General features: G+C 44.7%; 1 protein-coding gene across 3 annotated transcripts in view; it reads right to left on the reverse strand.

Annotated features, from left to right (window-relative positions):
* Nucleotides 1-17,416, reverse strand: part of CRBN (cereblon) — a 111,461-nt gene that overhangs the window by 45,762 nt on the left and 48,283 nt on the right. For 2 of the 3 annotated variants that reach the window (XR_006264595.1, XM_043443145.1), the window contains exon 1: nucleotides 8,237-8,290. The exons of the other annotated variant lie outside the window; for it this stretch is intronic. Coding sequence is in view for 1 of the 2 variants with exons in the window: in XM_043443145.1 (XP_043299080.1) it covers nucleotides 8,237-8,275 (39 nt within the window). In the remaining variant the exon portion in view is untranslated. Of the gene's footprint in view, nucleotides 1-8,236; nucleotides 8,291-17,416 lie in introns of those variants that run through there. 3 annotated transcript variants of the gene reach the window in all.

Consider the following 17,416-nt stretch of genomic DNA (forward strand, 5'->3'; position numbering starts at 1 on the left):
TCTCCTGCTTCTTTGATGGATCTCCATTCCCCTCCTTGTCCTGCCCCACCTACATCTCTATACACATTCCTGTTTAAGTCATCATCATTTTCATCTTATGGGTTAAAGGAAAGGAAATCCTGCCCTTCATCTTCAGCAAGCTCTTGTATATTTTCATTCTTAGAAATAAATTTCAAGAACCCCTGGGTTGGCTTTATATTTCAGCATCTGGATTTTCACAATTATTCTCATAATAACCCCTCCCTTTTGTTCTGGCAGTTCCTCATTCCCCTCCACCTCCTCCAGCAACTGGCTTCATAAACCTCAGGTCCCCTATTGATTTTCTAATATTCGTATCTCTGCCTTCAAAGTATTTTTATTTCTATAGGACTATAATGATTTCTTATATCTACTCTTGCTTTGGACACACCTTGGATAAATTGCAGTTTCATTCTGCTCCGGCGTTAGAGCCAATAACTCGATCCTCATGTTTTGCTAACTGATTCTCCTCACAGTGTGGAGCCTTAATGAAAATGAGAGCTGGTCAGATTCACCTTGTTTCAGTCAAGTTTCTTTGTTTTGGGTGAAAGCAGCTCATACTTTTTATGTGTCTCGGAGATGCTACCTGACTAGCATGAAATCAGGGGTCTGGGCTGCTAGTCCTTACTTCCACACATTAATCACGTGACCTTGTGTGTGACCTCTTTCCGCCTCAGAGTCCCCTGTAAAATGAGAGCCTTGGAAACATGCTCTCGCAGGCCTCTTCTGATTCTATCATTTTCTAATTCTGTAAATCAGTGGCTTGATACTTTACCAACCTCCTCTAAGGTGTTTGTTGACTTGTAACTAATACCCGCAAGCCTGCTCTGCTGCAGTGGGGATGGGGTAGTAAAAAGGAAAAGGGAATAAGCGGGCGTGGAGCAATGCTCTCCACTGCCCTTTCCTCCAATTCCTGTCTCCTCTGCACGAATATCCCAGTGATGATAAAACTGGATTAAAACCTCACCTACTTAAAAGGGGACTTAACTGGATTTCATAAGCCATCTTAAATCCTATGCAGTGCAGAGAATAACTATGACAAATACATGATGCCATTAAATCTGATAGAAATTTCACCTTTAAAAACCTTAAAGGCCTCTCTCCTTGACAAAGAGTAAAGAAGGGCTTCCCTGGTGGCTCAGTGGTAAAGAATCTGCCTGTCAATGCAGGAGACATGGGTTCAAGCCCTGATCCAGGAAGATCCCACAGGCAACTAAGCCTGTGCGCCCAAACTACTGAGCCTGTGCAGTCGAGCCTGGGAACGGCAGCTACCGAAGCCTGTGCATTGTACAGCCTGTTCTCCAAAACAAGAGAAGCCACCACAATGAGAAGCCCGCACACCGCAAATGGAGAGCAGCCCTTGCTCATTGCAACTGGAGAAGAGTCCATGCAGCAACGAAGACCCAGCATAAGGGAAAATCAGAATAATAAAATTAGAGAAAACATAGAGGAAAGGAAAGACAGCTGCTCCCAGGAGCACGGGCAGTGAGTCCGTTCCCTACATCATCCCCCAGGCGAGTGGTTCTCAAACTCCAGGGATGCTCAGGATCAGCCTAAGGGCCCGTAAAATACTGACTGCTGAGCTCCACTTCCCTCAAGTGTCTGACTGTCCAAGTCTGAGGTGGGCTTAAGAACGTTCTTTTCTATCAAGTTCCTCGGTGCTGCTGACGCTCCAAGGCCAGGAAGCACACTCAGGGAACCACTGGTCCAAGCAGAGCAGACAGCTGCCGCACACTCACCGCTCAGGCTGCTTGCTACCTGCTTAGGACTGCGGGGCAGAATAACGGGCCCCAAACGTGTCTACAGGCCAATCCGCACAGCCTATCCATTCATTACCTTACACGGCAAAAACAGACTTTGTAGGTGTAATTGGTTTAACGATCTCGAGATGACAGGTTATCCAAGATTTATCTGGGGGGACTTTATCTAATCACAAGCATATTTCTAAGTGGAAGGCAAGAAGGTCAAAGGGAGAAAGAAAAAGAGATACGACAACAAAAGGAAAGGTTAAACCAATGTGCTTTAAAAATGGAGGAAAGAGGCCACAGGCCGAGGAAAGCAAGCAGAATGTAGGAGGAGGGAAAGGTGAGGAAACAGATTCTCCCATCTGGCTGTTCCCCTCTAGTCTTTATTATATCCTCTACAGTAAAGCGGTGAACTCTGTTCTTCTGAGTTACGTGAGCCATTCTAGCAAATTATCAACCAACGGGTTGCAGGAACCCAGATTTACAGCTGGTTGGTCAGCGCACAGGTGACAAGCTGAGACGTGCGGCTGACATGGGAAGCAGGGCAGTCGTGGAGGTCCGGACATTTAACCCGGGGGAGCCGTCCCAAAGCCAGGTTGTCGGTGTCACAACGGGACTCAAGTGCAGGACACCCTGCGCGGTCAGAGAACTGGTTGGTGTGAGAAAAAGCTGACACACGAGGTCACAGAAGCGTTCTGCGGGAATAGTAGAGGAGAAACAGAGTTTTGCTATCTGACTGTCTCACTTTAATAGATTTGGGAAATTCCACCGCCTTTGCAGAAATAGGGAAAAGGCCAGGCCTGGCATGAGAATGAACTTGGAGTCTGTCTTGCCTGTGGCCCCAGGCATCTCCGAGTATCTGTTTTCAAAAAGACAGGCCAAACGTCTGCTCAGGGGCTAATTTGCAAGACTACCTGTCTTAAATACCATCCAGCGGTGTCTGATTTACAGAATCAGAAGCACTTAATATATATTTTCTAAATCATTCACTATTATATCCCTATCAGTGATGGACTTAAGAGGAAAAGCATTTGTATTTAGTGTCCCTTAAATCTTACGCCTGTTTTAAGGACCAATGAGTGGGAAATTTCTATTAAATCCCTGATTCTTCAGAGTTCATGAAACACACATATTTATATTCTGTCAGAACAGAAAGCTTAAGGAATTCCCCTACTCCATTTTCAGGGCAAAGGAATCATCAGACATTTACAATTTAAGCTGGACTCTCTTCCGGATGCATCACAGTCATTCAAGTGCCAGGGTTCAATATTGAAACAAAATAAAATGAACTATCTGCAGCCAAACACGTACGCCCACCAAGCAGCAAATATATCTCCCAAATCAGACTGCATTTCCGGTCTGCATTTCCTTCTTCCTTCCTGCAGAACCCTGTGCTTAGGGAGCTACAATTTTTCACTTTCCAATATGTACTGGAAACTGTATTTCACTAGTAGCCGCTAGTCAAATACAGCTATTTAAATATGTTATTTAAAATTAAATAAAATTAAACATTCAACTCCTCAGTAGCACTAACTGTACTTAAAGTGCTCAGTAGCCACATGTGGCCAGTGGCTTCCATACTGGTCACTGCGGATATAACTCGTGTCCATCACCACAGTAACTTCAACTGGACAGAGTTACTCTGTGGTACCAGGTGCAGACTGCTCACGGAAAATGGGAAGGATTCCTTCTTTCATATGATTTGATTCCAAGAATTTTAGGGCGAGAAGAAACACTGGAGTTGACCTAGTTCCTTAATGGCAATGTTGGCAATAGTTTAGTTTTATAGCATCTGGGACTGAGGTTGGTTGATAAATGTTTGCTGAGGCACTGCATGAAGGATTTAGAGTTTATGGTGTGTTCATTTACATAGCATCTCACTTGATCCTTACCAAAACTTTGGGATGCTCTAGGCTGCTGATTCCAGTTTCAAGATGAAGACATTGAAGACTATACAATTTGGCTGGTACCAAACCAGAAAAAAGAAAAGATCAATGGAAAACCATGTTTCTTAATCAAAATGTAGGAAGGGACCTGAGATGCAGAACAGACTGGTTCTGTTACATTTTCAAGCACACAGAGCAGTTGATAACAGATCTAGGACTGAAATCTGAGTCTCCTGAAAGTGAGTCCAGTGTTTCTCTACTTTACCACAATACCACGTGTAACTTGAAAACATATTTCTTATTTCTCTCTGCCAGAATTCTTCGTACCTAGTTCCCAGTCTCTTTGACACTGAATTTGTGTCTTTGGTAATAATCTTCCAGACAGTGCCTTCAAATTATTGGTACATTAACAATAACAGTGTTTATTACTGTATGTTACCATATGACAACCTCTAAACACTTTACATTAATAACTTCATTGAATCACTTTCAGAGCCCTATCAGGTAGATTCTGTTACTGTCCTGTTTCAAGGGTGGATTAACTGAGACATGGCGGTCTGGGTAATTTATTAGTGATGTAAACCCCTGTGATCTGATTCCAGAGACTAAGGAAGGGAACCTTACTGGATGAAGAGAAATATCCCTGTGGGGCAGGTGGAGGGTCCTAGAGCAGAATCACTGAGAAACATACAAAAGAACCCAACTAGGGGGAAAAATGTGCCAAAAAGAAAGAGATTTAAACATCCTCCGAGTGCAGAGGGTCGTGATGCCAAATCGTGGCAGCATCAGTCCCATGAGAATGAGCCCTTTTCACCTGCTTGTCACCACCTGGTCCTGGCCTGGAGTGTAAGCCAGCTGATGAGGACCAGGAGACCAAGAAGGAAAGCAGTGGGCTCCCACCATCTCCTCCAGCTTCAGCAAAACTAAAAGGCCATGGCAGTACTGAGCAAGGCCCTGAGACTCTTTACTATCAGGTAAGAGTTTAGACTTTTAGATTCTTGTGCCAGAAAAATTTTAATTCCTTGATTTGAGATTGTTTTCAGAATTAAAAGTCATAGGGAGATTTTATAATTAGCTGAGCATGACCCTTGAATGCTCTAAGATTCCACCAAGATTTCATCCAAGTGGTGAATCTGAACATATAATGGGAGACAATGAGGTTATCTTCTGCCTGCATGATACTGAGCCCAGCTATGCAAGAAAAGGGTTACAGAAGTTAAAAGACTAAGTGTGCTACCATCCAGGCTTTAGGGCTTCCTAATTTTATCCATATCTCTACTCAGCTGAATTTACCAGCTCTCAGACTAGAGGCTGGGCTATTTTAAAAGCCTGAGGGAAAAATCTTGAACAATCTATGCTGCCCAACTTCCCCCAGGAATAGTAGTGAGGAAACGGACTTCTCCCAATGAAAATGTAGGGAGAGGAGATCGCTGATGCTCCAGTGACTAAGAATCCCCCTGCCAATGCGGGGCACGAGGGTTCAAATCCTGGTCCGAGAAGACCCCACACGCCAAGGAGCAACTTAGCCCACATGCCACAGCTACTGAAATCTTCGTGCCGTAGAGCCCACGCTCCGCAGCAAGAGAAGCTACCACAGAGAGGAGCTGACGCACACTGAGGGAACAGCCGCCACTCGCTGCAAGCAGAGAAAGTCTGTGCAGCAACGAAGACCCAGCACAGCCACAAATAAATAAACAAAATTTAAACAGAAAGAGAACGTGGGGGGCGAGCGCGTGAGGGCCTGGTGCCTCGGCCAGACCCCGGTGAGACGCTGCTCTGCCAGGCGACGGCCGCCTTTCACAACGCACCAAACCCACGAGGCGCAGAAGAAGGGCTCTCCTGCTTCAGGTGTTTTGAGACCCGGCTCCTGAAGCAGCAACCTCATGTACCAAGTCACTGGTGAGTGCATATCCATCTGTAGGCTGAGAACAATACATTGTATCAGGTATTAAAAGAAAGACAAGAGCTGTGGGCAACAGGAACGCCATTCACTGATGGTGGAAGTGCAGAGTGGTACCGCTTGGTGATTTCTTACAAAACCAAACGTAACTACAATCCAGCAGTCTCATTCCTTGTTATTTAGTCAAAGCAGCTGAAAATCCACGTGCACACAAGAACCTGCACCAGATGTGTATGAGAACATCTTTCTTCATAATTGCCAGACCTGGAAGGAACGAAGATGTCCTTTGGTAGGCAGATAGATAAATACTGGCATACTCAGGCCATGGAATGTTATTCAGCACTAAAAAATAAGCAGTCAAGCCATGAGAAGACACACAGGAAAGTTTAATCCTTATTACTAAGCTAAAGAAGCCAATCTGAGAAGGCAACATACTGATTCCAACCACTTGAGAAGGTAAAGATATGGAGAAGGTAAAAGGATCAGTGGTTGCCAGGGGCTGGGGGCACAGAGTGAAAACGTCATACAAGTGTCTAGACCCATAAAATGAACACACCTGCACCAAGACTGACTAACGAAACCAGGGACTAATGATGAGTCAGTGTAGGCGAACTGATTGGAATAAATACGCTGTTTTGGTTTGCAGTGTTGACAGTGGGGAAGGCTGTGTGGGGACTGGGTGTAGGAGAACTCTGTACTTTCCACTCAATTCCACTGTGAACCTAAAACTGCTCTAAAAACTAAACTCTACAAAAACACATTTTTAAAAAGCCAAAAGAAGAGCAAGAGATAAAAGAGCAGCCCAGGATTTAACCTGCCTGTCTCCTCTCTACATCTGGCCGTCTCTCTCTGGCTTTTGCATCACTTGATCATTATGGAGGACAGAAGCTGGTAACAGCTCCAAGCTGTTCAGTGTCTGCCTGTGTCCCCCACCAACCCCCAGAGTCTCTCTCCCACCATTCTGCTCCCATAGGGAGAGAATTCTCTCTCCTCTAGGGAGAGAAATGGACTAACTAAAAAAATGTAAAGCAGAGATGGAAAACTGGCGGCCTAAAAATAGGCCAAATTCTACCTGTAGATGTATTGTGTTGGCCAACATTTTCTTTTCTTTTTTTTCTTAACCACTTGCTACAATTACATTAATTTCACATTAATGAGTTTCACATAAAAAAGGTCCATGTTTGGCCTTTTCCTTAAAAAAAAAAAAAGAAACACCAAAACTAGTAACAGAGTGCTCCGATTTTCACAAAGCAGCTCTCAGCTGAAGCTGAGCTGTTGCCCATACACCCATTCCTTCCCTGGCCTTGGAGGCAGTGAGGTCTGAGACCCCTGCTATAAAGGGCTGCATCTATTTAAACAATTACCTAGGGGAAGATATGCATGTTTTAAACTATAAAATTCATTTAGGATATGAAAAGCATCAGTTCATTTCAGTCACTCAGTCGTGTCCGGCTGTTTGCAACCCCATGAACCGCAGCACACCAGGCCTGCCTGTTCATCACCAACTCCTGGAGTTTACCCAAACTCATGTCCATTGAGTTGGTGATGCCATCCCACCATCTCATCCTCTGTCGTCCCCTTCTCCTCCTGCCTCCAATCTTTCCCAGCATCAGGGTCTTTTCAAATGAGTCAGCTCTTCGCATCAGGTAGCCAAAGTATTGGAGTTTTCAGCTTCAACATCAATCCTTCCAATGAAGACCCAGGACTGACCTCCTTTCGGATGGACTGGCTGGATCTCTTTGCAGTCCAAGGGACTCTCAACAGTCTGTTCAAAAGGATCAATTCTTTGGTGCTCAGCTTTCTTTATAGTCCAACTCTCACATCCATACGTGACTACTGGAAAAACCATAGCTTTGGCTAGACGGACTTTGTTGGTAAAGTAATGTCTCTGCTTTTTAATATGCTGTCTAGGTTGGTCATAACTTTCCTTCCAAGGAGTAAGCATAAACTAGGATATTATTGATTTATTGCTACCTATAGAAAAATTCTAGAATCTTATAAAAAGTAAGCATTTATAAATGAGTCAATATCAGATAAGCTTCTGCCAAACAAGCAGACAGTGAATGAATAAGAGGGAGTGGAAAGCTGTTCTGAGAAACTGGGAACCTGAGATTTTATTTCTAGTTTGGCCTTTGGTCAGCTGGACTACAATTCTAGTTTAACAACGGGTACTGGGGTAGACAAAGTTCCCCAAAGAGTACTTCTTGGCACTCTGATCTCTTGAGTCTCTGTGAAAACAGGGTTCCATTTCCACATAGATTGGAAATGTTTTTATCCAGCTTTGGACAAAAATTCTTCAATATTACCACATCAGCGTGTTTCTATAGGAATAAAACTTGGATAACTTTGTTTAATCTAGCGCATTTTGCAAACTGACTTGACAAAAGACAGTGGTTTTTAACTGCCCAGAACTTGCCTCCAGTGGCTTGCATGTTGATGAATCAGCTGTATTGGGATCAACCCAGCCTGTGTGTCTGATGGTCCTGGGAAGCTTTTAAAGTATAGGTTTAGAATTTGAGGGATGTGCACTTCAGGGTGTTTCTAATTCATTTGCATTTTATCCATTTTTTTTTTTCTTGAGAGAACACTCTATTTTTCACCCTTGCTAAGATAACTGTGAAACAAATTAGCAATGGAAAGTATATTCTTTGCATTATCTGAATTTGATTTTCCAAGGTCTTCCTTACCCAGATATAACGGGTGTTCATCCCTTCCAAAGTGACCATTATGCTGCCACAATATTGAAGTCTGGCAAAAGCAGGGCTGTTGTGGAAACATTAAGAAAACATAATTATCGCACAATGGCACCACCTAATTTGCATATTGTTGAAATGGATCTTGATGGGAAAAGGAAACAATTTTCAGAAAATGTTTTCTGTGTCATGGTTTTCTATCCTCTTTGTTTCTCTTATCCACACAGGGTCGATCAGAATGCTTTACTACCTAAATTCGAAATAAATCAGGATTTAAAAAAAATCTACTTCCCATGAATGAGGCAAGCTTAATCTTTTATGGCACCTCAGGGGTGAGTTTGGGAGCCCCTGAAAAATACAGCTCCTTCTGGAGCACTAAATTCCCTGAAAGAGCTCATGGAAACACCATTTCCTTCCAGACGACGTGATGCTCACACACAGGCATGGGGGAGTGAGCCCGAGAGCTGGTGTGCCAGATATTAAGCAAACCATTCAGCGTTTTATGGATGAGTTTAGATTTATGTCTTTAAAACAGTCTGAATGGGAATGTTCAGTCTTCAAACAGAGCTCTATTCATTTTTCCTCCGAAGGCAGAGGCTGCTGTAGGCATTCTTTTCAGTGTTGAACCTTAACTCTTCTTGTTTCCTTTTCTAGACCACTCCATGGCGAGGGGTTTGGGAATGACTGTGCCTAACTTCTTATAGTGTGCAAGTTCACCTTTGGTGGACTAGAGGATTACTCTCTGCTTAGAAAGAAACCTGGAGCCGGCATCTAAAAAAGAATTTTGAAGCGAAGAAACCACAAACCAAGGGCTGCCCTGGTGGCTCAGTAGTAAAGAATCTGCCAGTGCAGGAGACATGGGTTCGATCCCTGGTCCAGGAAGATCCCACATGCCACAGGGCAACCTAGCCCGTGAGCCACATGCACCCGGGAATTGCAACCACTGAGCCCGCCATGCCACCACTACCGAAGCCCCATGCCCTAGAGCCTGTGCTTCACAGCAAGAGACGCCACCGCCATGAGAAGCCTGTGCACCACAAGTAGAGACCAGCCCCTGCTCACCACAGCTGGGGACAAAACCACGCAGCAACAGAGAACCAGCACGGCCAAAAATAGGTAAATGATGATAAAATGAAGAAAAAAAGAGAAAAGAAACCACAGATCAAGAATCCAAACCATTAGGATAAATCTGATGGGAATGCACACATATCTACACAAATAGCTTTTTATTCAAGTTCAAAGAAGCAGGTTGCACAAATGCACAAAAAATCTCTGGACCAGAGACCTCCAGTTAACCATGTGCTCATCATGAGCTGGCAAGTTCATAGGTTTCATTAACAAATGTAGGCTATTTAACACACATATAAGGTTACTATCCCACTACCTTCCAAACTGCTCGGTCCACATAAACACAACTGGTTTTGATCCCCAATGCCATGTTTCCTAGAATAATGATAAGCCATAGAGTAGAGCTGTAAAGAACACGCCTGTCAATGCAGGAGACATAAGAGATGTGGGTTCAATCTCTGGGTTGGGAAGATCCCCCGGGGAAGGGCATGGCAACCCACTCCAGTATTCTTGCCTGAAGAATCTCATGGACAGAGGAGCCTGGTGGGCTACAAGTTCATCGGATCACAAAGAGTCGGACACAACTGAAGTGACATAGCAGGCAGGCACAGAGTTATGAAGAGACTCTTGGAAAGGTAGGGGAGAAGGGTTTGGAAACCCTGACAATTTGGAGACTGTGAACTTTCTAAGGCAGAGGTTGGGTCTTGGTCATCTTTATTCCCCAAGTAGCTGGTTGCTTGGAACAGCTGAGTGCACAATGGCCTACATGAAGAAAAGGCTTCATGCAGAAGTGACAGATGTAATGTGGAAGAAGCAGCTGGCTTTCTCTAGAAGAAAAAATGATAGGGCTGGTGGGTGCAGATTATCACTTTGTGATAGTGGAAAAAATTATGTTCCCTTCAGCCTACTGTCTGCCAAAGACCTGTGATGTTTCTCAAGGCAAAAGGACCATAAGTGGATTTTCATGAATTGATGTACATTCACAGAATGGCTTCTGTGGTGTGTTTTCCCTTCCGGTTGCTTCAACTAAATGCTTTACAGTATCTCTGCTATTTTCTATAGTATTTCTCTCCTTCTCTCCCTGACAACTCCAATAATAAGCAAAATTTGGGTTGTCAAATCAGAAGGAGGTGAGTTCATCTGATATTATTAATCGAAGAAAACCCAACAACCCAACAGTGAGATAAGGCCCCTAATCAGAATCTCTACCCACATCCTTTTTGCTAACTAGCATGCTGTGGTAACTGAGGAAAACTGCAAATACAGCATTTCAGCTTAAAAATATTTGTGAAAGTTTTTCCTCCTCAATTGAACCTGAATTGGAATGCAATATGATTCCTGTTCCATTGGAACTCCAAGATCCTTCTAAATAGTCTTCTACATTATTTTTAGGAAACCTTAAGTCCTGAAGGGTTCAGAGCCGTAAGAAAAATGGCAGTGGGCAGGCTGGTGTGTACATGGACACAGGAGTCCATAGCTGTGACATAAAAACCATAGAGTAGAAAGCTAAAAGTTCTAGAACTTGGAAACTAATACAGAATCATCCAATAATGTCAGGGTACTGATCTCTTAATACTGGAAATCGTCAAGCAAGGAGTCTGAAGGTCTAGCAAGAGCGGTGAGGAGTTTTATAATGTAAGAAGCACTGCACTAATGGACTGTTTCTGAGTTTCCTGTTATTCCAAATCACTAAATAGCGGGAATCAACAAAGCCACAGAAAGGGTAGATATCCTTCCAGCTGTTAGCCACACAGGAAGTCAGTTTTCCAGTCCATTCCCAATGGCTGGGTCCATTCTCTGTCCAAACCTGAGAGGACTATCTATGACCCAGAAAGTCCTAGGTCTGCTAAAGCAGGGACTCTCTACCCTCTAGGGAGCAGAGTTTCTGGGAATAGAGAGCAAAAATGTTAGGGGGGGCAGGATGAAATTCAGCAAGCATTTATTTATCTTCTACTTTGTACTAAGGACTATGCTAGATACTTGAGACTCTGATGTGAACACAGAGTCCTTTTCCTCCAGGACTTGACAGTCTAGTTGGGGAGACAGACAGACAGACAACAGAGACACGCACACAGACACACACACACAGACACACACACACACACACACACGAAGCTCCATCTCTAATTCTTCATTCTCTCCTCATCCCTTTATGAAGGTAACTGCTAAAATCATAGAGTTGGCCCTTAGAGGTTATCTTTTCCGCCTCTTTGGCTGCTCCTCCTACATCGTGACTAGTTTAGACTTACACCTCTAGACTGATGCCTGTCTACTAAGTATCCTTCAAACCTCCAAACTTTGGACTTCTAATGCTTTAATGCTCTGCCGCCATTAGTCAAATTATGTTATTTTCACTTTAAAAACTCCCCGACTCCCTACATCCTCCTCAAAACCCTAAGCTTGGCATTCAAGCCTTGCAGTTTCCTGCTCCAAATTATTTTCTGTCACTACCTATGGCTGCCTCTGTGATACACACGCAAGCACAACAACATCTAGGCCTTTTTCTGATCATGTTCTCTAGCTGGAATGTCATACTGCCAACCTCTAAATATTTAAATCTCACCATCCTTTGCAATCAACTCAAACTCCACCTCCTTGGAAGTAACCACTCCTTTGTCTTAAATGACCAATAGCATTTGATTGTCCTTATCTTTGTTTCCACACACTAGCTTGAAATATATTTATGTGTAAAAAGTAAAATTTTTTAAAAAGTTATTTTAACTAAAAAAAAAGGTATCAAGCAAATGATGATAAAAGAATGATAAATGATGTGTTTTAAATTTACATAGAGTAGATTATTTTACATGTCATTCCATTTAATGGTAATATGCCCTGGAAGGAACCCAAGATAGGAGATAAGAATAAACATTGGGTCCCAGTCCCTGTGGATTTGCTTTTAGTATATGCTGTAATACAAACATGTATTTTTTTAACTTTTTACTTTACATTGGGGTATAGCTGATTAACAATGTTGTGACAATTTCAGGTGAACGGCAAAGGGACTCAGTCATAAATACACATGTATCCATTCTCCCCCAAACGCCCCACTCATCCAGGCTGCCACATAACATTGAGCAGAGTTCCGTGTGCTGTACAGAAGGCCTTGTTGCTTATCATTTTAAATATAACGATGAGTGCATGTCCACCCTGAACTCTCTGACCATCCCTTCCCTTCACCCTTCCCCTCCGGCAACCGTAAGTTTGACAAATCTGTATTTTTGAACATTAGTCCCATACCGTTTACTAAGAGGTTCATATGGCAAACCTTGACTACAAGGTGGGCTCATGGTCTAGGTTAGACCAGATGCAGTTCCCAAGGCGGGGACAGCACTGAGGATCACTGCATTTGATTTGATTTTCCTCTTTCTGGGAAGTAAACTCCTCACTTTATTCAAAGGACTGATGATCTGTCCTACCTACGAGAAACACTGGCCCTGCTGGGCTTATTGAGCAAGACATCTTGGTCCTCAACACGGCCCACACCATTCCATGGGTCTCATGCAGAATGCTGACTGTGGGTCTCTTGTGCTGGCTTTAGAAACTCCTTGTTAACTAGATGACTCTGATATGTGTCTTACCTCCCCAACTTGAACAGGACTCTGGAGCTTGGAAAGAGGATCATCATTGCAGAACAATGCTCAGGGCAGCTGTTATGAACGAGGGGATGAATAAACTCTCAGTTGTGAAGATGTCACACTGAGGAACAGCCCTTTAAATGTTTTCTTTAATTCTAGGAGTTTATCTTCAAACTGCCCCATACAGTCTCTGTCACAAACTCCACCTTGGACATTTACAGGATGATTATTCTAAGGCAAGGACCTCAGCTATGGCCACAAATAGGAGACTAGCTTCCTCCCTTTCCCCAACAGGGATACAACAACGTATGTCTATTTCTTAAGAATACAATTTTAATGAAAGGGACAGAGACCCATTTTTCTTACAGACAAGTAGCAGACAGTACAAGTGCCAAAATACCCAGAGAAGTTAGTGGTGTACTCAAGATGGCCTCGCATCTCTGCCTTCCAGAGAGGCTCTTTGCTCTGCTCTGAGATATATGACACATCATGTAAAACTGATTCATGCTAACAATCGTGAATAGGGCATGGCTGACGGCTGTTTCCTTATTTACCAACCTGTAGATCAGCCATTCGTCATTCAGATGCACAAAGTGGGCTGTGTTGCAAATGCGATGATATCGCTGAAACCATATTTCAGTTCAGGATAAGAGACTGTCAACTCATTGAAAATGTGTGAAAATAAATCTATCTGATATATATATTTTTGATCAGTTCCAGCAGGACATGATAAAACTGTCTGTGGGTTAAGTTTTATTGCAGACGAAAAGAGGGTGACAGCCACTGAGCAGGACTGCCGAGCACACCGCCCCTACGTGAGGTCTCCTCTCCACTGCCCGGCAGCTCTCCTGTTCTTCCTCCATCTTTTCCCCCTCAGATCTGTCCAACTGAATCATAAACTGTCAGAGTTGGAAGGGGCCTGATAGATCATTTTCGAAGATTATGACCTGAAGCATATAAGCTTTGAAGGATGTTGAACCCATTAAATCTTTCTTGCATCTGGGCAATTTCTTTGTCCTTGACTTTTGTCAGACTTTCAAAGAAGCTCCCAAATAATCATATTCAAAGTTAATTTTGATGTCTTATATATATATAATGACAGCAGACTCATGGATAGAGGGGCCACTGTTACTCTCTGTAAGCTAAAGGTACAGGACCACAGCTGGTCGCTGGTTCCTAAGTCACTGCACTTGTGGCTGGCCACAATGTTATCTCACAGAGAGGACCGTGGTTACCACTGTTCACTGTTCTCGCTTTTCCTGTTCTCCTTGGTAACAGAGGCCACAGAGCTGGGGCATGCCTTAGGATGGGCAAACACGGGTCTACGACAGAGACTGTGCCACAAGATAACCCGATGCATTCTGTTTCCGTCTTCGTGGGCGCGTGGGAAAACTGCCATTTCCAGCCTGCTTTGCAATTAGGCGGGCTCCTGCTACTTGGTGGGATATGAATGAAAATCATGTTGACGTTTCCAATGATGGCCCTTAAAGACATTCTTTATAAACGTTCAGCTTTCTTCCCGTGGCTCAAGACCTTGGAGGCCAGATGTATAGATCAAGAGTTACAGGAAGCAGGGAGTCTGGACCCCTGAGTCATCTGACGGAGGACCGCCCTATGGATGCACACTGGCATTTGTATGACTGGAAGTGAAGTCTGATCGGCAGACCCACGACGCTGTGGGGGATGCACCACAGGGCAGCCTGGGTACGTGCCCCACTCCCCGAGCACATCAACGGGCCCAAGGGAGGGCCCAGGACATAAACGTGACCAAGGAGAGGCTCCGTGGCCCCTGCAGCTGTGCTTGGGTAACAACATCCTCAATAGCTTGGCGCCTCAGAGCAGCAAACATCTTTCCGTTCACGTCACACCTCAGCAGATTAATGCTGGGTGTGGCGCTCTTTCTATCTTATCATTCTTGGACCCAGGCCAATGGGTGAGTCCCTGAGGGGGTACGCCTGGTCTAATGACAGAGGAGAAAAGTGAGAGGGCTGGCAGAAACCCATGGGGCCTCCTGAAGTTATGAAGCTTATGTTGGTATCTGACACACACTGTTTATTTTCATCCCAGAGACCAAAGCACATCAGATGACCAGAACCAAAGCCAATGAGGACGGATGCATGCCTGTCCCATGGGAGGGCTGGTAAGTCACATGGCAACGGCCAGGGAGATGCAATCCTCTTACAGGGATTGGGGGGGATGATTATTTTGAATAATAATGTAAAACGTTATGCCTTGGATTGGTATATAAATGTTGGGGGACAAAAGTCACATTCTGTCTATAATCTACAGCTAAAACTGCTAATATCCATGTCTGACACCCTGTGGAAGAGGCCTGTCAAAGGTTCAGTTCAGTTCATGCGCAGTCATGGGAGACACCAGGTTCAACCCTCAAAAGAAGAAGGCAAGAAGGGGATGCCAGGCGCAGAGCCAGCCTACCGACCCAGAACCCTCAGCTCAGGTCCTGAGACCCAGGCTCTGTGGCGCACTCTTTGGTTCTCCGAGTCACCTACCCACTAGCCGTCCCACCACCCCAATCGGCAGAGCCGACTACCCTCTGCTTTGCTTTCTATCGCCGCCTCAGCATCTCTACAATTCCTGCCACTTGTAACTAAGAGAACCCCGGGTTATGTAACTTATTATATAATACGTATTATCATGGGATACATATTTTGTAATGTATATCTGCCTTGTGGAATTCAAGTTGAGAGAATCAAATAAGGGTTAGGGTCAAATCCACTCCGTACTTTTCTAGTTATATGATCTTGGGCAACTTCATGCCTCAGTTTCCCCATCTGTAAAATGGGGCAACAATCTCTACCTCAGAAACGTAGGCTAACCTGCCCCTTTCTCAGCCCTTCCCATTTCAGCTCCATTGGTCCAGCTACTCCGGTAGAAAGTTCTGGAGAGTTTATTGGCTTTTCTTTCTTTCTTATTATACATGTTCCACCTTCAGTGCATTGACAACCATACTGAGAACTCAACCACTTCTCGCCACTCTGACCACCACAGTCCAAGCCATCACCTCTTCAGACCCTTGCCTCCTCCGCTTTCTCTCCTGTGGTTTGTGACGCAACAGGAGGGGCGAACCTTGGGAAACACAGCTCACCTCATGGCTCTCTCCTGCTCAGTACCCCTCATCTCACTCTGGGAAATGCAAACCTCTAACCCTGACACATCACACACGGCCAGGCTGTTCCCCTCCTCGCTGCCTGCATCTCTACTGCTTCCTCGCCTCATTCCACGCTCAGCACACCTCCCCCCACGCTGATCCCGGGGAACGGTCAACACGCTTCTGCCTCAGGGCCTTTGCACTTCTGGCCCCTGGGCTTGTATCACTCTTTTCGGCATGCTTACTCCTTCCTTCCTTCCAATCTTTGCTCAAGAATGACCTCATCCTGCAGGCCTTCCTGGATACCTTTACGTAAAACAACAGACTTCCCCTCTCCCTGTCTGGGCTTTCTTCATCTTCATCAGAGCACAGGTGTATTTATTGGTTTATTTATATTTATTAGTTTATTTCAGCAAGCTTTAGGAGAACAGAGACTTTGCTTTGTTAACTGTTTTATCTCCATACTTCAAAACATCATATGTGCTTTGTAAATGTCATGAATATACAAATGAATACAACTGATCTAGAGATTAACCTAAAGCACATAATACCTGTAAAGTGATAGTGTGAGAATGAGCATGGAGTAGGACATGAAACCATTTCTATGATCTCGAGGTATTTGTATGCTATGTTCACGGTCCTTGAAATAACAGAGGCCGACCTGGGAGAATTTGGGAGCAAGGCCCCTTTTGAAGCCCTTGACACCACACATTGTGAACACGTCTCTGAAGCTGGCCAGACCGGCCCTGAGCTCCAAACTGCTGGCCTTCAGGGAGGAGAACCCTGGAGGGCCGCCCTCCCATCCTCAGTGACACCCGGCCTCCACCTTCCCTAGCAAGACCTCTCCGGCCACAAATAATGAAAACCTCAGGCAGAGACACAACAGGAAGAGGATTATTAAATTCTAACTGGATGGCCGAAAACAGACAGAAATCGTCCAAGTCTACTTGGTAGAGACAACAGGCAAAGCAGCTGCAGCATGTAGGTGAGGGAAGACTGGATTTGTGAGCAGGCATCATGGTGAGAATTACCACCAGGAATGCTGAGGCTGGCTGCACCCAGGGGGGAAGGGGAAGGGGTCATCAATCTAGACTCCGCAGGCCTCAGAAAGACCAACTCTCTCCCCCCTCCATCCAGAACAACTGTGTAACTCCAGCGGCCCTAGTCTGCACACATTCTGAGATTCCACCAGAGCTGTGCACAGAAATAGCAAGGGGTCTAAGCGGCAGCTTCATCAGAGAGTCTATTATATGTCTCCACACACAGAGCGCCTATTGCACATTCTCTGATGACCACACAGGGATTCTGTTAACACAGAGCAGCTTTATGCTAGCAGCGACCCCACGGAAGAGCTGGAGGAGCCATTTACGGGCTGGCAGCAGCCGCCACAGAGGGGAAACTGTGGTCACGTTCCTCTGATCC

The sequence above is a fragment of the Cervus canadensis genome, chromosome 22 (assembly GCF_019320065.1).
Source record: "Cervus canadensis isolate Bull #8, Minnesota chromosome 22, ASM1932006v1, whole genome shotgun sequence".
Classification (NCBI taxonomy): Eukaryota; Metazoa; Chordata; class Mammalia; order Artiodactyla; family Cervidae; genus Cervus; species Cervus canadensis.